Source organism: Balaenoptera physalus (genome assembly GCF_965194825.1).
Source record: "Balaenoptera physalus genome assembly, chromosome: 3".
NCBI classification, from domain to species: domain Eukaryota; kingdom Metazoa; phylum Chordata; class Mammalia; order Artiodactyla; family Balaenopteridae; genus Balaenoptera; species Balaenoptera physalus.
Window position 1 is genome coordinate 158,821,858 of NC_138890.1, and position 20,394 is coordinate 158,842,251.

Genomic DNA, 20,394 nt, shown 5'->3' on the forward strand with positions numbered 1-20,394 from the left:
CATTCCCCACACTTACATCTAAAACCATTTAAAATGATGCTAATTTTTATATGATCTAATTCAAACATCCACAAAGAAACCGGCAATAGTTGTTTAATAGCTAAACTTTTAAAAAGCATTTTGATAATATATTTACAAAGGTAAGAGATAAATATCTATTTTGTATGCTACACCTGGTATAATATAGATGCTATATCTATTTACTTGCAAGGTTTCTAGAGCTCATTGATTAGCTTCTCAATCTATAAAGCGGAGGTTTGCATTCACTTTTCTCATAATATTGCATTATGAGTTCACCTCAAGTGCAGCCTCACCAGGGACTGTTCCTTTGTTTCATTTCAATGAATGCTGCCCTTACAAATGCAATATTGATTTTTCTTCCAAAGTGTAATGATGCGAAGTGCAATAGTTGGACAAATTTATGTTTATTTCCAAAAACCTGACTTGACAAGCTGGTGTGACTTCCTTTACTTACATGGTACCATTATTTCATATACTGATGTTGCATTTGGATAAACAGTCAATCCAAAATAGTGTAATATTAAATAAATGTAAATGAGAAAAGGCAATACTATGCTATTTTACTTTTATATGTAACCTTCAATTCAGAATCAGTGACTTTGAAAGCCTAGAATTACCCAGATTTTTTAGCAGATTCATTCATCTGTAAAGCAATCTAATTTCTGGATTTTACTGTTTAATAAGCAATAAACTATTTACTGTACAAAAAGTGATAAGGACTTTGCTGCCAGTAAAGACAGAATGCAATGCAATTTATGAAATTAAAGAAAAACCCAGCACCTGCCCAAGTCAATATTCGTCTATGCGTTCACACTAGAGAAGAAAGGGCAATTTATTTATCATTTGAGAAAATTTGTGAGGAAAGCAGCTGCATAGGTGCTAAAGTCTACAACCGCCCCCCGCCGCCATTATTTGGACTGTTAGCTGTAAGAATGAAAGCTACCTGTATCATCTCCTAAAGTTCAGTGTTTCTCACCTACTTTAAGAGCATGACAATTTTTAAGAGAAAGAGACAGGGTGAAAGAAAAATAAAGAATAATAAAAGTAAAAAGAAAGATAGAACTGTTGTTAGATCTGCTTCCTTGAGACCAGATATATCAAGACCCAAGATTAGAAGCTGTCACAGAATCATGGCTTTTGTTTTTCTTTCTCTGTCACCCATCTGCCATCTCTAAGTGCTGAAAGTCAGAGCGGCAAGTGCTGAAATACTGTATCCATTAATCATGAGAGTAGTGAACATGTATAAATCACACTGGGACAGGACTTCAGGGCCTCTAATGATGTAGGTCAGTGTAGATTAGTGTCTATTCCTCACTCTGGGATGTGGTGCGTTTCCTACTCTATGTTGAAGAATATCTATCCTTTCAAAACAATCAAGGGACATTATTTGAAAGCTCATAGCTCAATTACAAAGAATAAATGTTGCTTAAGGATGGAGGAAGCTCCCTGGGCACTATAATGTCTTACTTAATATCCCTGTAGATTCCAGAGTTGTTTTTTTTTTAAACATTTCATGTATTTAAAAGAGAATTAAACAAACACAACGGTCTTATTGACATGGAAAGTCTGACACATATCCAGTTATAAGTAACTTTAAAGATACCTTTCCACTGCACCTCTTGAAAGGTGCTATTCAAAGTATTTTCAGGTATCAGGGATCAGCAAGCTGTCGACTTTTGGACAAATCCTGCTCAATGTCTGATTTTGTAAAGATAGTCCCATTGGAACACACCTGCACCCATCTGGTTACATGTTGTTAATGACTTCTTTCAGGCTACAAGATAGTGTTGAGTACTTATGACAGAGACCTTAAAACCCATAAAGCCTAAGATACTTCTTATCTGGTCCTTTACGTAAAATATTTGCCAATCCCTAAAGTATACCGTTAATAGAAATCTGTCTGCTACATGTATCCCAGTTTCCTCATCTATAGTTTATAGAATTACATCATTTGTATGGAATTCTTTGGAATTAATAGTTTACTACTTCCTTTGATTTACAATATTAAAATAAGCTCACTTTTTGACAATTTCTCTTCTATTTTATTTACTTTCATTTGTACTGTCTCCATTTGTATTTAATAATTCTTAGAAAAGTGGAAAATCTTTCTAGGCATACTTGAAGTCTAAGATAGATGGGGCTATTGTCCAAAGGAACACTGGGCACACTATACTTCTATATTCTAGAAAAATGTAAGAGTCAATTTTGCATTAAAAGTTCTCTAATGAGATCCTGATATTAAGAAAGTTTAAGAAATGTGCAAATAGAAGAAAAATAAAAATAATGTTCTACAATCTTGCAAATTGATTATACATTTTCCATTATAACACACATAAACATATAACACATAGAATACATGATCAATGTTTTAAATATGGGAATAAAATATTCAAATAATTACATCAACATCATTTTTATTATCTTCCTAGTGAAAGCACCATGTAGATAGGAAATTGTGTCAGTTTTGTTCAGAGACAGGCTGCAGTGTTTAAAATTGTGCCTGGAAGATATTAGGTGCTGAAAAAATATTTGTATGCTGAAGAAATGAGCAAAAATCCAGGTGTCAATATAAGTAATTTTAATTTTATGTTATGCTGTATTTTCAAATTGTTGTACAGAGGGAATATGTGATTTTCATAATTAAATATCAATAATTATATATTATAGCAAAATTAATGGTATAATTTGGAAATAATACTCTATAGTAAATAAATTTCACATGACACAGCTGGTACCTTGGTAAATAATATGTATCCCTCAACTGGTTAAATAATTGAGTTATAAATAAAATATATTTAAATAAGTGAAATTATAGGGTGGTTCCCAAAAGAAGAAAAGCATTTCTGTCCTGTGGCATATGAAAATCAGGAGGACCATGACATACAGGGATATTTTAATAAATCAACCCTGTAATACAGTAATTTATAATTTAAATATATATATTTAAAGAGTGGGTTTTATAAATGAAAAAATAATAATGTGGCATATAATAGATAAAGAAGCCATAGCAATATGGATAAGACTTTAAAGAGAGTTATGTAAGAGTTATGGAGACCCACATTTGAAGCTTTGTAATGAGATAAAGAAGAGTTATCTTTAAAGAGTTAACTTTAACTTTGTAAGAGTTAAAGAAGAACTTGAGGTAATTCTAAGGGGAAAAAGAAGTCTTGCAAGCTTTGTGCAATCTCAGTATTGTCTGGAATTATGGAATTAGAGAATGTGTGCTGCTTACTGTTTTTCTTTTCCTGTAATAGCTCTTCTTCCTTTTCTTCTCCAACCCCACTATTTTTCTACTTGAAAAATTAAAATCCAATACCGATTCATGGACCTGAACATATCCCTCATTATCCCTCCAATAATATACAAGAAAAACCTCTCTAGTATTACATTTAAGGTTTAGAAATAAGAAAATCATTTTAAAAATTGGTTAGTACATACAAGTACTTTTTTACTTGAGAAAGACAAAATATTTCCTTGGTGTTTAGAAATCCAATCGATAGCTTTGTAGCCTCAATTATTTTTGTGTCTTGAAATCTGTACTGATATGTAGCTGAGTCATCCTGATGCCTTCTTATGCCCATTAAAACCCTCCAAATTAACACCCAGCCCCCAAATCTCCTCCCTCTTCCCTTTCCCATCCCCCATGCTCACCTACTCCTACCCCCTGGTGTCCCCTCCCTGTCATGATGGTCCTGTAGTCATTACTTTCTTCCTTATTTCATTCCTTTTAGAAATATAGTTTGTGCTAATCTTAGCCTCATTTTCTTCCTGGATTTAGTCCCTCTGGAATTCTGGTGAGTAAAACTCCTCACTCCATTAACTATTGGTATTATTGAAATCTTTGTGGTTCTCCATCAAGAGTAGCATGATATTTATTTTTGCAACCCAAGGTCTCTTTTGCTCACAGTGGTTCAGATTCCTGTGGGGAATCTGTAAAGGTGCTTTCAAGGATTAGTCTAGCAAGTACGTCAAGGCATGGATTCAAACCCCTCTTTTACACAAGTTCAATGCCTCCAGTAATATTTGAAAGGAATGCACTTTCTTTGTGTGCTGGAAGAAAATCATACGTTAACAGCATGTCTATTGATTCCCATTGAAGCATGAAGCAGCACTGATGAAACAAATGTGGGACTATCTCCAGCACAGATGATTTCTGTAAAAATTTAGAGGATGTACATGCTGCTTAGGTGGTCATGTTGAAACCCTTAGGTACTAGCAGTGGTAAATCAGTGGGCAGATTCTCAAATATGTGCCATATGTGAGTATTGAGGCAGGCACTGATCACTATCATGTAAAATCTATTAGCACGTGCATTGTGACCCTGCTTGATTCAGTTTATTTCAAGAAACAAAGACAATTTCAGGTGCCCTAACTACAGTCCAAAATCTTGAGTGTGAAGTTCACCATTTGGTCATTTGTGTGTGTGTGTGTGTTGGTAACAGTTTTATTGTGATATAATTTCCATACCATACAATTCACACACTTTAACTATGCAATTCAGTGTTTTATTGGTATATTCATATAATTATGCATCACCACAATCTAATTTTAGGTCACTTTTGTCCTACCTGGAAGAAATCCCAAACCCATTAGCAATTACTCCTCACACTTCACACCACGTACTAGCCCTTGGCAACCATTAATCTACCCTCTGTCTTTATATATTTGCCTAGTCTGAACATGTCATATAAATGAAATTCATACAATGTGTGGTCTTTTGTGGCTAGCTTCTTTCTTTTAGCTCAGTGTTTTAAGTGTTCATCAATGTTGTAGCATGTATTAGTACTGTATTCCTTTTCAGTCCAAATAATATTCCATTGCATGGTGCTGTGTAAATGAGCCAAAGATAGACCCTGTAAATTGGCCCCCAGGGTGTGTATGTCTTCATTGCAGGTTGATACCTGTTAGCTCAGAAGCCCATGTTTACAATAGTTACTTTAAACCCTTTGCGTTCTAAGTTCATCATCTAGGCCCCTTCAAAGGCTAATTTCTCTGACTGCTCATTTCCCAGTATGTGGGTCACACTTCCCTGTTTCTTTGCATGTCTTGTAAGTGTTGAAAACTGGGCTTTATAAATAATATATTGTAGCAGCAGTGATTATTGAACCTCCAATCCTCTCCCGTGGAGGTCGTTCTTGCTGTTGTTTGCTTGGTCATTTATTTGTTTAGTGAATTGGGTGAATTTATTTGGAAATGTATATTACATCTACAACGTGTGACTTCTGTTCAAGTTTGGTTTCTCTCGTTGATCTTTTAACCTGGCTACATATGGTATTGGTCCTGCATCAGCAGAAGCCACCTATTTGTCAGTGGCTGTGCTTAAGCCCCTTAGCTGGTCAGATTTTTACCCTCTGCCGTTGGATATCTGTGTGACTTGTAGGCTGCTATTACTGAGTAATAAATTTGCATTTTTTGCTCCATGTTTAGTTGGGAACTGGTACTTAAAGATTTTATCTCTAATTACTTCTGAGAGGGCACAGTACTGGGGATACACATTCTTCATGACTGCAAGGGATGAGTATAATTTTTAAGTCTGGATTCCTAGGAGTTGCCCCTGGGTCAGAGTAGATTATTGCTCAGTTGATGTTTGGTATGAAGTTGTATTTAAGCTCCTTGTGCCAGTGAAACGACCCCTCCCCGCCGCCCCCGACCCATGTTGATGGTCTGGCTGCAGGCTGGGGAGTGCTTTCACATCTCTTTCATTCCCGGTAGTGATCTCTAGTGAGTGAGTACAGCTTAGCACACGTGCACAGCCTTCCCAATCCCTAGAATTGACTGATCCCAAAGGGCTCTTCTTGGTTATCCTTTTCTTGGTTCTATTAAACTCCTGGCTGCTCTTGCATTCTGTTTGTATCATAGATTTACCAAAATCTTTAATTGCTCTGCACAAAGATCTCCACTGTTTCAACAGCACTCTTGGACAAGGAGTTTGCATTCTGTTAGAAATAAAGGGTGTCCTCTCAAACACAGCCCTGGAGCTCTTTATCCTTTTGGCCTTCCTTTCTCTTGAGAAGAATACCTGAAGCTCTGCAACAGAGCTGGGAGCCAGGACCTGCTCTTCCTGCAGTGCCATCCTCATGCTATGAGTGGCCATTGGTGATGGTGGTGATAGGGGGTTGCCACCCCTGGTCTTCTCAGTTTGCCCTTACAAATGCAGAAACTTTGCCCTACAAGTGAGCTAGGGCGGGCCCCTCTATTCTCAACCAGGTGTGCCTGGAGTAGAGCTTTCACTCTCTGAATGGAAGCTAGTGAGAAAGGAAGTCTTATTCTTTCCACCACACTTGCCTGAGACAGCATTTCTGAAACACAGGACTTGGGAGGAGGGATGTGAAACGCCACTGCCAGCCTTTTCCTCCCAAGACGAAACCCAAGCTTGAGATTAAGAGCTGGGTAAAGAGCCTCCAACTTCTTAGTTGCTCCTGTCCAAAGTAGAGAGCTTCTGTAGCACAGACCTGGGACATATAAATTTAATAATATCATCTAAGAAAGCAGGTCATGGCTCAATGTCACAGACTCTTTCGGTTCTTACCAAGATTTAGTAGACTTCCTCAAATGAATGTCTCTCCATTTGCTGTATATGCTTAAGACAGCTTCCAGCGACTTTAAATGACTGTTTATTTTTTCAATTGTATTTTCTTTTTTTTAATCTTTATTAGAGTATAATTGCCTTACAATGTTGTGTTAGTTTCTGCTGTACAACAAAGTGAATCAGCTATATGCATACGTATATCCACATATCCCCTCCTTGAGCCTCCCTCCCACCCTCCCTATCCCACCCCTCCAGGTCGTCACAAAGCATCAAGCTGATCTCCCTGTGCTATGCAGCTGCTTCCCACTAGCCATCCATTTTACATTTGGTAGTGTATATAAAATAATTTTCTTAGTAAAATTGCTGTTTTGCTCTGAAGAGTGTCTACTGAACCCCTCACTGTGCTATTCTGAAGTATTGCACCTACACCCTATTTAGTTTTGCTCTCAAAATGTACACATTATAATTTGCTTTTTTCCCTTCAGTACTGATTAGCCTCATAAAACTAGGAATTCAGGAAGACTACTCAGCGTTGTGATGAAGTTTAACATCCTTCAGATAATCTTGGCTCTTTTGCTAGAACTGTGATTTAATCCAGTCTTACTCTAAGCTGATTTTCTAAGCAGCTCTCCATCAGTCCCTTGTGGCTGGCCTCCTGTAAGCTTTCCTCAATCTATCACAGCTAGAGCATTTTTCCCTTATTTTTTTGATACAGAATTTGAATGCAATATAAAAATCCAAACTATTTTCCAATGTAAGATATCCTTCTTCCAGGCATCGTGAAAGTGGTAATAAAAATGGAGATCCTGTGGCTTTCAGCTCTTGAATTACTACTATTACTAAGATTTCTATCATTTACAAGGCAGTCTCTGAATAGAACTCTAAAGAAGTTCTTTTTCTCCCAATTTTGCCCCCTTACTCTGTGTAAATTTCTCCTGTGTCTGGTAGGAAGTAGGTTGTACAATTTTTTAGCCATTAGCCAAGACTCCAGGTAATGAAATCTCAGCCGTTTTTATGATAAAATATTTAAAAGTCTCATTTATTTAATCACAATTTCTTAATTTACATAAATGGTTTCAATATATTAAGAACTGGTTTTATACTGAAGCTTTGTAAACAAAAATTTCTAGTGAATATTTGCATCAGGGTGTTGTTTTATGTGGTAAATAGGTAAGGTCAAAATGCCTCAAAAATTGTAGTCTCATCCTTGAATATAATCACTTTATGATTGAGTTACATCTCTGGTAATTTTTTCTTTATTTCCTAAGAATGAATAATTGCCTCTTTTTTCTATGTATTAATCATTATTTCATCAACACACTTTCCAACAAAGTGTGAATTTCTTCTCTGCCATTTAAAAACACTATGTAATTCATTCATTTTAATTCATTAATTTCTCCTCCTTGGTGTTATACCTCTTGGAATTCTTCTTCTCTTTAATCTGGACTGGTGCTCCCTGAGCCTATATACAGTTTTCTTCCTAAAATTCCTCTCTATTATTGTGCTGAAAATTCCCTTTGCCTTTCTTCTTATTACTGAATCCCATGCTTTCCTCTTCTTTTTTTTTAAAATAAACTTTATTTTTGAGCACATTTAAATTTACAGAAAAATTGAAACAATAGTACAGAGAATTCACATATATCCAGCACCTCTGAGATTATATCTTACATTAGCATGATACAATTGTTACAATTAAATAATAAATATTAACACACTATTATTAACTAAAGTCCATGCTTTATTCAGATTTTCTTAGCTCTTACCTAATGTCCTTTTTCTGTTCCAGCATCCCATCTGTTACATTTAGTTTTCATGTTTCCTTAGGTATCTCTTGGCTATGACAACTTTCCAGATTTTCCTTGTTTTTTTTTTGTTTGTTTTTGTTTTTTTAAACAAGACGTGCCTTTATTTATTTATTTGGCCACATTGTGTGGCTTGCGGGATCTTAGTTTCCCAACCAGAGATTGAATCTGGGCCCCCTGAAGTGGAAGTTCAGAGTCCAAACCACTGGACCACCAGGGAATTCCCAAGATTTTCCTTGTTTTTGATGACATTCAAAGTTTTCAAAAGTACTGCTCAGGCATTTTATAGAATGTCATTCAGTTGGGATTTGTCTAATGTATTTCTCATGAGTAGACTGTTGTTATTGATTTTGCAGGGGAACACCAAAGAGGTAAACTGCCTTTTTCAGAACATCACGTCAAGGGTGTTCTAACAATGCAGTTAAAAATAACACCATGAATGTAAATGTGTACTCAAATCTGTCTTCTGAGAGAGGGAAGGAGAGAGATTGTGTTCCTTGTCAGCCATACTGGAAAGAGGTCCAATGTTGAGTTTCTTTTTTTTTTCTCCCACAGATATTTTTTCTTAGCTTATTGGTGATACAAGTATCATATCATTTACTGTGTGTGTGTGTGTGTGTGTGTGTGTGTGTGTGTGTGTGTGTATATATATATATGTATATATATATATATATATATATATATATATATATATATAGTAAAGAGTAGGGTCTGGATAAGTCAGAGAGCAAGGATTAATGAACTCCACAGATAAAGATCATAGAGTAATTATCACCTTCAGGCATCTTTATTTAACTTCTAAGAGACAATGGAAGTGGGTTTACCATCCATACTTCTCTACTTCTCAGTGTTAAGTTTGTAAAACAGAAGAGTTGGGGTTAAGATTTTTGCTGCACCAGAGAGAGTGTAAAATTTCCTTTTGGTGTGGGCTTACTAGGACCAAGAGAGGTGTGGTAGGGATATTTTCTCATCCCCAATGTATTCCAAAAAGTACCTTCATATATATATATATATATATATATACATATATATATGTGTGTGTGTGTGTGTGCATATATATGTATATATATATAATATTTAAGAAGTACCCTTGAAAAATTATTCCATAGGTCATAGGCATAGTCGCCATTAAAGAGTTATCCTATATGCAGTTAGCCTTAGAATGTTACCCATGATAGGGAACCACTTGTAATAATTAACATACCTGTCAACCTAGTAAGACATCTACTAACAAAGATAGACCCTTTCAGTGTAATTTATATAAAGTAGACCCCTTTTCAAGAGCTATTCTTAAAAACAAACACACCCAAAATTAAATAAATAACTACAGAAACCACAGCCTTCAGTATCTCTCAGTTCTAAAGACACGTTTAACGGAAAAGCTGTCACTGGGTATTTCACATCTAACTAACCCCTGCTTTGACATATGACCATTTTGTAAAATCTCCCTTCTGCTAAAAGCAACATGTGGCTCCAGAGTCTCATCATTGGGTTTGGAAAGTCTTTGGAAAGCCAATTCGGCTCCACAAAATTTAGGAATAATAGACAAATGTAAAATTTTAAACACTGTGCCCGAAATCCAGTATATGGAGTAAAACGCATCTCTGGTGATGTCCTTTGTAACAAATATGTCTTCTTTAAAGTTCCCATGTTTCCATAGGGTGCTGACACCTCAGAACAAGTCTCTGTTCTTGCTCTTGTGACAGCACCATTGGTGCTGGGGCAAGTGTACCCAGGTTGATGGCTCCTCATAATTTTTCCTTGTAATTTCGGCTATATTTCATGCCTGAGGGAGTTGTTTCTCTTTCACTTAAGAACCAGAGTCCTTCAATCTCCTTGCATTACTTTTGTTGTGATATAACACTTTAAAAGCTCCCCGGCTGACAACTGTGGCCGGAGGTTGGGATCTGCTGGGAGCAGCATCATACACTGAAAATAATATCTGTTCCTCTGTTCGCTGAAGCACCACAGTTTTATAGAGTGTTGGAACGGATTTTAGGATCCTAATGCAATAACATGAGTTAGGAAATGCATGTGTATACACGTTCTAATTGAGTGATGAGATTAACATATATTTTATTTCTTCTTGTATTTAGCTCTACAGACATAAGAATATTGTTGATGGTGTCCCCACAATTCAAATGCTACTTGACAGACAGTAACTTAGCGTAAAACTATGCTATGACGTCATTAGACATTATTCCTCAGATCTGTCTTGTTCCAAAGCCTATCTTTGCATTTATTTCTTTTATTATGATTTTTTAAAACTATACCAAGCCTGGAAGTGACCCCCAAATTCAGAGTCATCACTTAGGTCCCACAGGCTGCCCTCTCATCTGACAGACCCCAGCACAGCACCCCCAGTTCAGTCTAACTGGGAAGAGGCTGGGCAGCTGGGAAGGGCCTTACCTTCTCTGTGCTTTGGGTCACCTGGCCTGTCTAACGCCTTGCTGGGTGAATTAGCTGGGCTGTTGTGCCGTTTCTGAATTTTCAGCCACCATCCAGTCCTGTTAGCACACTGGCCATGTCTATTATAGCTTTTTTTCTTTTCTTCTGTCTCTGCCTAGAATTATGTGTCTCTTTTTACATCCTGGTGGGTGAGGGCTGGGAGTCTTGAACCCCCTGACTTCAAAGGAACTATATTGACCTAATTGCTTCAAATCTTCTAATTTCACAGGAGATCTAAATGAGTCTAAGAAACTTTATGCTGCCCAATATTGAGATAACTACTTCGCTTTGGAAAAAGTAATTGGAACTCAGGTCTTCAAGCTCATATTCATTGTCTTGCTGGGATTTGAAACCCTTGATGCTCTCATCTATTTATGCATTCATTCATTCAGGGATAGTGGAGAACAGAATCCAAGGGGATGGGCTCTTGAGTCAGAGTGCCCAGATTCAAACCCGCCTGCTATGCACTCGTCTGTGGACAATGGTCAAGTCATTTAACTTCTCTATTCCTCCATTCTATCTGTCAAATGGGTATAATAACACCTCCTTCACAGAGCAGTTGTACTGGTACAGAACACACAACATTATATGGAACATAGTGAGTTTTCAATAAAAGTTGGCTATTATCATTCGATGACTGATTCCCTCAAAATTAACAAATGCTTTTTTGGTACTTACAATACACTGTTGTAGATGCCAGGAACAGAACAGCTGAGAAAAGCTGACAAAAGAGACATCATTGCTACTCTCTTAGCCCCTGTTCACTCTACTCAGAAAAGTGGAACAAATAATCATACAAATACACCTGTAATATAAATTATTACTATTGATAATAATATTATTTATCAGTAAAGGGTTTGAGAGAAGGGGAGAATGGCAAGGGTCTAGCATGGTGTAGAGGTAGATCATGCAGGCCCTATTAAGTTCATGAACATCATAATAAAAATCCTGGCTTTTAAGATCTACTGTCTTAGCAACTTCCAGATATACAATACAGTGTTAACTACAGTCATGGTGCTGTGTGTTTCATCCTCAGTGTACAGAGAGAAGGCTTTACACTTTTAATTATAGATCTTTCTACTACAATGTGGTATGTGAGTTCCTAAAAAGCTTTGCCTTCTGCAGAATTCATACTAAAACAGCACCATTCATGGCAAAGAATAAGATTAAGTGCATATCTTCAGAACCTGTGAGGTCACCCCTGGCCATCACCATCCTAATGAAAATATCAGCAAAATAAACTACTCATACATAAATATTCCTGTAAATATCAAAACATATTTTAACAAAAAAGGAGAAAGTAATTTGATGGCAGGGATACGGGTAAGGATCAGACTACTTAGAGAAAGAGAAAGAGGAAAATGAGGAAAATGCATGAAAAAGTAGAAGAACACAGCAGGCTAAGTAGAATATATGTCCAGAGAGAACCGAAGGAAAGAACAAGAAGTGGGCACGAGGCGAGGGAAATGGGGGGATCTTCTGCCACACTGTACTCTTCTGTGGCGCCTCTTCACTTCAGCCTCATGACAATGTTGTGCATTTAGGGGCTGTTTTTGGTGATGTGAATCTTTACAGTGCTGAGGAATTAGCTTATGAAAAAACATACTTTTTATGTTACTTTCACATTCTTCTTCACATCACAAACATCCATCCTAAGGTAACAAAAGAAGGATGATGTGGGCCAGTTAGAATTTCTGAAAGATTCCTCTAAAAGGAGATCAAAACTCAGATTTCAGACACCTCCACTTCCAAGGGAAAAGGGTATCTGGACTCATAGTGATGGTACTGATGATGAATATAGCCAACTGGACAATATCAAAAATCTCTAATATAAAATAAAAAGACACTGTTTAAAGAAATAACTTTAGGTATCAATGCTCACTAAAGTCTGAATTTTTTTTTTTTAACTTTGGGTTTATTTATTTATTTATTTATTTATTATTTATGTTAGTGTTGGGTCTTCGTTTCTGTGCGAGGGCTTTCTCTAGTTGTGGCAAGCGGGGGCCACTCTTCATCGCGGTGCGCGGGCCTCTCACTGTCGCGGCCTCTCTTGTTGCGGAGCACAGGCTCCAGACGCGCAGGCTCAGTAGTTGTGGCTCACGGGCCCAGCTGCTCCGCGGCATGTGGGATCCTCCCAGACCAGGGCTCGAACCCGTGTCCCCTGCACTGGCAGGCAGACTCCCAACCACTGCGCCACCAGGGAAGCCCTAAAGTCTGAATTTTTATAACTCATGCCCCCCAAAAAATGGAGGAGAAAAAATCAATGGAACAGAAAGGCAAAAATACAACCTAATTATATATAATAGACTAGGTTTGGGGAGCTAGAGTTCCTGCCATCCATCTTTTCTACTCAGGTTTATCTCCCCATCTGTTCTGTATATATGCCTGGGTAGGATTGACATGAGTAGGGGAAGAAACATGGACAAGATGGAAAATTCAAGAAATTAAAACACTATAGTTTTTGGCGTTAGTAATTTAAACTTGAAAACAGATGAGGAAAACATGTGCATTATTTTTACACAGGCTTATTGCACAGAGTTGCAAATATCGTGTGACATCCCAAATATATTGTCACACAAACATGACACAGTTTGTGCTAGATATTCGATTTTTGAATGTTAAGAATACATTCCTTAAGTAGAAATTGCAGGTGTGATTTAAACTCTATTGTTTAAATCAGTTCTATTCAGTAGAAAATAATGCAAATCACAAATGCAAGCTGCATCTATAATTGTAATTTTCTAGTAAACACACTAAAAATTAAAAAGAAATAGGTCAAATTAAATGGTTTATATTTATTTAACTTCTATATCCAAAATATTACCATGTCAACAACTAATAAATATAGAATCAGTAGTGGGATTTTACGTTCTTTGTTTTGTACTAGTTTTTTGAAATGTGGTATATAATTGAAAAGTAGAGCACGTCTCAACATCAATTTGCTAAATTTTAACTAGACAGCCACATATGGCTGGTGGTTAGCACATTGCACAATATATGTCTAAGTTAACTTTTTATGAACATTATTTTGCCAGAATGAAAAGATGCAATAAAATATGTACTGTTTATGTTTTTGTTAGTAGCTAACAGGTGCATCCCTTCAGGCCAGAAAAAAATATATATCCTGCTTTATTTCTCCTTTGGGGAGTGTCCTTGTAGGATGCTCTCAAAGTATAACTTTTAACCCTCCCCATCTCATATCTTAACTCAAGTGTAGTGAATTGCTCCCACATTAAATGTTTAAATTTGAATATTTGCAAAGCATGCATTATACTTTTTATTATATTGTATGTAACTGAATAATCATTAAACCGAATTGCAACTGACAGGTTGACAAAATGCCCTGTTTTATAGGCGTGTGATTGAATATGTATTGATTTTGATTTTAGTTCTCTTGTTTTGGAAGCGCTGTACATAATTTCTGGCCTCCAACATTTTTGGCCCTTGGAAACTTCCCAGGCTGTGGGCAATGGGCCCCTAGTGCCAAATGCATGAAACTTCCCTGGCTGGAGCCACATTTTTCCCATGCTGCTTACAGAACATAGATCTGCTCTCACCTTTTGGTCTCCCTGCAATTGGCACCTATAACAGGCTTTTGCTATCTTAAGTTTTGGTCACTTAACTTTTGCCATCAGGATATTCTGTTTGCTTTCTTTTTTTCTTTTTTTACAGCATTGGTAAATTTGCCCTCATTTCTTTTCTATGACTATTTATTTTCCATTTCTGATTTAAGAGAGGGAAGGATTGTGTCTGTTATCCTATCTACTGTTTAAGAAAGGTCCTAGTACCTTGTAAACACCCAAACCTTAGATAAGCGAATGAAAAAAAGTGTTTGTTGTAAGGAGATGTTCAAAGCTCATTTTACCTAAATGCAGGGCAGAGGTTGTCCATCTGATAGGGACCCAAGGTTGCTCTGAGCTGCACACCACCTACAAAATGATTCCTTTGTATCCAGTGTTTCTAGTACGCCAAGGCTAGAGAAACATTTTTTTTTTTTAACTTAAAGCTTATAATAGAGCCTTATAAAACAATCTGAGATTTTCTCAATAACTTACATCTTAGTAAGGTCATTTACGTTTAGTAATTTATGTTGTTCTTTCTTGCATGGTCCTATTCTTCCTATTCTCTAACTTCAGAGAATTCTTTTGCTTTTTTAAAACTGCTTTGTTTTTTCCTTATTCTCTAAATCTGTGGTTCTCAATCTTGGCCTATTTTGCTCCTCCCAGGGAATATTTATTTGGCAATGTCTGGAGACATTTTTTGGTTGTCACAACTGGCTGTGAGAGAGGATGTTGCTGTCATCTATCGAGTAAAGGAAAGGTGGTGCTGCTAGAAATCATAAAATGCACACGCTGGCTCCCCAGCGACAAAGAGTTATCCATCCCAAAAGGTCAATTGTGCCGTTTGTGAAATCCTACCCTCAGTTCACTTTAAAAATAGTGATCCTGGAAAAGAACTCTAATACAAAAAGATACGTGCACCCCAATGTTCGTAGCAGCACTGTTTACAATAGCCAAGACATGGAAACAACCTAAGTGTCCATTGACAGATGAATGGTTAAAGAAGATGTGGCACATATATACAATGGAATATTACTCAGCCATGAAAACAGAATGAAATAATGCCATTTGCAGCACTAATGTCATTTGGATGGACCTAAAGATTATCATACTAAGTCAGACAGAGAAAAACAAATACATGATATCCCTCATATGTGGAATATAAAAAAAGTGATACAAATGAACTTATTTACAAAACAGAAATAGACTCACAGACATAGAAAACAAACATATGGTTACCAAAGGGGAAAGGCGGGGATGAATTGGGAATTCGGGACTAAAAGATACACACTACTATATATAAAATAAATAAACAACAAGGACCTACTGTATAGTACAGGGAACTATATTCAATATCTTGTAATAACCTATAATGGAAAAAAATCTAAAAAAGAATATATATATATATCTGAATTACTTTGCTGTACACTTGAAACATTGTAAATCAACTATACTTCAATTACAAAAATAGTGATCCCTGTTTTGTTCTTAAAATGATTATTAAATTTGAAAAAATGATTGCTTCTATTTATGATATACCTTTTGCTTTATTGTAACTCATACTTTTCAAGTCTGTAAAAAAAACTTAGATGTTTTATCCAAGTTAACAGGTTAAAAAGCAGTGACCATTTACCAATATAATTCTTTTAAAGACTTTCCTCTCTGTTTCTTTAAATGTTGGCAGATATGATGAAAGTTTTGATGACTATCATCATGTAATTCTATCAGTTTAATGTATCTTTGTTAATCTGTTTTATAGGTCCCTTTAGATGGAATATAATATAGCAGAAGCCTTTTCATCAAAAGGATTAATGCCTGCATTATCATTTCTGCAATAAAAGAGAGAGCTAAGTGGTAGAGGCCACAGACACCTCAAACCTGGATTCCACAATACTGCATTAAGTGCTGGAGTTTTTATTACCCTGCTGTAGGAAAGCTTTTGCCAATGCTTACAAGGAACTGTTTATCCCTGCTGCTCTGGGTCCTGTTTGATGGAGGTCTCCTAACACCACTTCAACCTCAGCCACAACAGACTTTAGCCACAGAACCAAGAGAGAATGTTATCCACCTGCCAGGGCGGCGATCACATTTCCAACGAGTTAAACGTGGCTGGGTATGGAATCAATTTTTTGTGCTGGAGGAATACATGGGCTCCGAGCCTCAGTATGTGGGAAAGGTAATGGCGTTTTTCTTTTGATAACAACTTGATAGCAAGGGGGCTTATGCATTGTGTATTGTGTATGGATGTTTGGCACAGGAGTTGAACAAACCAGTGAGTAGAACACTGGAATTGAAATCTGAGAGACCTGGTTTCTCTTCCTGACTCAATGGCCCAGGTAAGCTTTGGAATATCATTTAATTCCTCTTTGCTTCCATTCTCCCTGGTTATTTTAATGAAGTTAATATACATTGTGTTCCTATTTTTGGCATTATTCGCCAAAGACATGCAGTTAATATGTGTAAATGAATTTAAACCTGTTACTATAACACATTATTGGTCATAGCCATTCCGGAATTGTTTACCAATGAGAGACAGGAAAAATCAGCAGGTATAAATATTCTACATTTTTGTTGGTATCTTTGAATGACCAGAATGTCTCCCTTTCCCTCCCTCTTAAAAAACATGATATACCGTTTAGATTGTGGTTCTGGAGTATAGATGGTCTCAGACGTATAATGGTTTGATTTAGGATTTTTTAACTTTACAATGTAGTGAAAACAGTATGCATTCTGTACCCGCATAACCATTCTGTTTTTCACTTTTAGTACAATATTCAGTAAACTACATGAGATAGTCAACACTTGATTATAAAATAGGCTCTGTGCTAGATGATTTTTCCTGAGTGTAGGTTAATGTAAGTGTTCTGAGAATGTTTAAGTCTGGCTAAGTAATGATAATCAGTAGAATAGGTGTATTAAATGCATTTCGACTTACAATATTTTCAATTTACAGTGAGTTTATTGGAATGTAACCCCACTGTAAGTTGAGGAAGCTCTATATTTGATTTGGCTTGCTTATACTTTATAAATAATTCCATTATTATAGGCTTTACAAGCTATTTATGAAGTATTTATGGCTAAAGTAATAAATGCTGGAACCCAGATATGTACACATAAATCTCAACACAATACACAAATTTTAATCTTATTGTAATTTTGAAGAAATTAAAATTTTTTCACAAAATAGTTGATGGCAACTATCTGTTTCAGCACATTTATGTTTCACTGCTATTTTTCTTACATAAAATTTTTGACTCACGTCCATAATAGATAGACCTTATCAATGATATCAGAATATTTTCCAGAAAAATAAATATTTTATGTATTTTGATTTTGTTATTTCCATTTTTTAATTTTCTAAAAGATTTTTCTATGGCTTTAATAAAAATATTTATGTTTGAAGAGAGTTTAAAATAAATCCAAAGACAGAAATGGAAAACCATAGTAGAAGGAGTATTAGGAAGCTGATATAGAAGATTATGTCTCTGGAATATTAAAGTCCCTAGAGGTTTCAGAAAACCTAAACTAATGAGAAACATGATGAGTCTTATGATTCTAATACTGGCTGAAAGGAAGCAAATCTATTCAAGATCTAAATTCTTTACCCTATGATTTTAGAATTTACCTTTTGGAAATTTATTTTTAAAATATTGAATACTACAGTGGGGAAGGTCTTCAGATAGAACCTTGTTGAAAATGAACATGTAGCCAGGGTTGCCCTAGTGTTACCAAACACAAGTTCATGTGCCTGATGCACCGTGAGTCCAAACAAACCAAAACGTCAAAGTTTGGAGCAGAGAAAGGTTTATTGCAGGGCGATACAAGCAGATGGGTGGCTCCTGCCCCCAAAACCCTGAGCTCCCTGAAGGATTTCAGCAAAGCACTTTTAAGGCAAGGTGGGGGAGGGGCGTGGTTAGTTGTTGCAAACTTCTTGGTGTCGGAATCCTTTGTTCTTGCAGCTGTCCACATAGGTCGGGTCAGGATGTTCCTGTAAACCTCCAACAAGACAAAAGTTATTCTCTGTTCTGCAACTTTTTATCTCTACATGAATGGACTCTTAAAGGTCAGAGTCTTGAGAATAGGTTATCCTGTATATTTCAAGCTATAGGCAACATTCTTTTACAAAAGGTGCAGAGCCAGCATGACTAAGCATAGGCAACAGAGCACAAAGGTAAAAGAAACAGATCTAATATGGAGTCAGATTTGCTCTTCCCTATTACACTATGGTGTATGGGCCCTGAGCAAATTTATTTTCTCTGGGGTACCTATCTATATATAAAATTTGAGTCACATCAAATCAGTCTTTGAGTACCATTCTGGCTGTCCAATTTTTAGTGATCTTGCAAAAAATATACAGTGCCATTTAGCAGGAGTAATATCCTTGACAGGCCGTCTACTAGGAATCAGGGCCTGGTCTTGTGGCCCTGGGACAACTCCATAGGTGGTAGTCCTGAGGTCCATATGGTACCTGGTGAGCCCCAAAATTGAGCAGGAAGTCAGAGAGACCCTTAAAGGAGAGAAATGTCTACTGAAGCCCAAGCAATTCCAATCCAGCCCAGGGCACCCCACTCAGATGGCATTGCTCCACAAATAGCCCTCGGCACAAGACGGGCCTTAGAAACTTTTGAGGAAAACACTCCAAAGCATGGATGTCCCCTGATGTTACCGTACACAGTTCCTGCTTATATGGTTCCTCTATGTGATCACAGAATATAAAAAATCACTAAACTTTTCTATGGTGAGATAACTTCATGTTGTCCTAGTGCACTCGTTTCTTGTGAGTTAATTTTGCATAAGGATTGAGTTTTCAAATCCAAGACAAATGAAGAGGTAGCATAGCTCTAGAACTCTGCCTCCTGGGTGTCAGTTATATCAACTCTGCTTGTGATGGAAGCTGGACATCGCATTGAGGTTCCAGGCAAATGTCTGCTGAGAAGCCATTCTCTGGTTTTGACTAAAGCAGATCCATAGCCTTTACTTGCCAGAATTTGAGGTGAGAAAGTTGACATTTTGTTGAAAATTTAATGGAATTGACTTTTAATCTATCCTAGCTAGAGTAGAATTTCACATCCCAATGGACATGATTAAAAGGATCTAGAAGCTGCTTATGCAAGTTTTGTTTGATAGCCTTGAATTCTATTTTTATAATTGCTATGATAGTATGGAATTCATCCAAATCATTTAAGAGATGAATTAGTATTTATAAATAGATTTAAAAGGTCTAAGATCTAGCCTATTATGAAATTAAAATATTATTTTCATAGACACATGGTTCCCTATTTGTAAAGTATAATGAAAACCCATGGTTCTCAGGCAATGTATGTTTCTAATGCAAATGAAACAACAGTTGCCAAGATTTCCTTTCCACATGGAAACTAATTAAAGTTTAATTAACTCTGTCTTGATGATTGTAGATGTGGGAATAGTGATATGATAACATTGGGACCAAGTCAAGCATTATAAATATGTGTGTAAACATATAAATATATTTGTGCTCCTGCTTTTTTCTAGAAAGGTTTTGAGACAGTTCATAGTAAAGCAAGGTACTATAAATAATATAGAACTCTGTGTCAAGGGAGTGCACAAGTGTCAAGCACAATGGTCAACTGAACTATTGTAAGTGAGCTTCAAATTTAACGTATGTTTCTTTTCAGCAAGAACATACATGGAAAGTATTAATTTGTAGAGTTCCCATTATTGGAAACTCCACTTATTGAGAGAAGAAAGGAATTTCCCTACCTTCAAATATAAAAGAATTTCTTCCGGTAGAAATTAAAGGGGGGTGGTTGAGTGGCTTAATAGATATTAGCCTCAACACTGTTATATTTAATATTTAAAAGGAACAGGTGTTGTTGTTGACATCCTTTCAAGAAAGACCAAACCTTGGTGTTGCTTATAATGAATATTATTTTATATACAAATACATCCCAAGGGTGTCGAGAGGTAAAACCAATGCTTTTCTCAAATAGACATTTTGGATTTACTACAACACTTGGGCACGTGTAAGGTGCTGTATTGCAGAGCAACACAGAAA

General features: G+C 36.5%; 1 protein-coding gene and 1 long non-coding RNA gene across 5 annotated transcripts in view; one reads left to right on the forward strand and one right to left on the reverse strand.

Annotated features, from left to right (window-relative positions):
• Positions 1 to 20,394, forward strand: part of CDH12 (cadherin 12) — a 998,421-nt gene that overhangs the window by 705,052 nt on the left and 272,975 nt on the right. For all 4 annotated transcript variants that reach the window (XM_082453738.1, XM_082453737.1, XM_082453739.1 and 1 more), the window contains one exon: positions 16,120 to 16,536. In XM_082453738.1, the coding sequence (XP_082309864.1) occupies positions 16,306 to 16,536 (231 nt within the window). In that variant the 5' untranslated portion in view covers positions 16,120 to 16,305. The remainder of the gene's footprint in view (positions 1 to 16,119; positions 16,537 to 20,394) is intronic.
• Positions 1 to 20,394, reverse strand: part of LOC309656873 — a 1,296,162-nt gene that overhangs the window by 323,026 nt on the left and 952,742 nt on the right. The gene's annotated exons all lie outside the window — the stretch shown is intronic.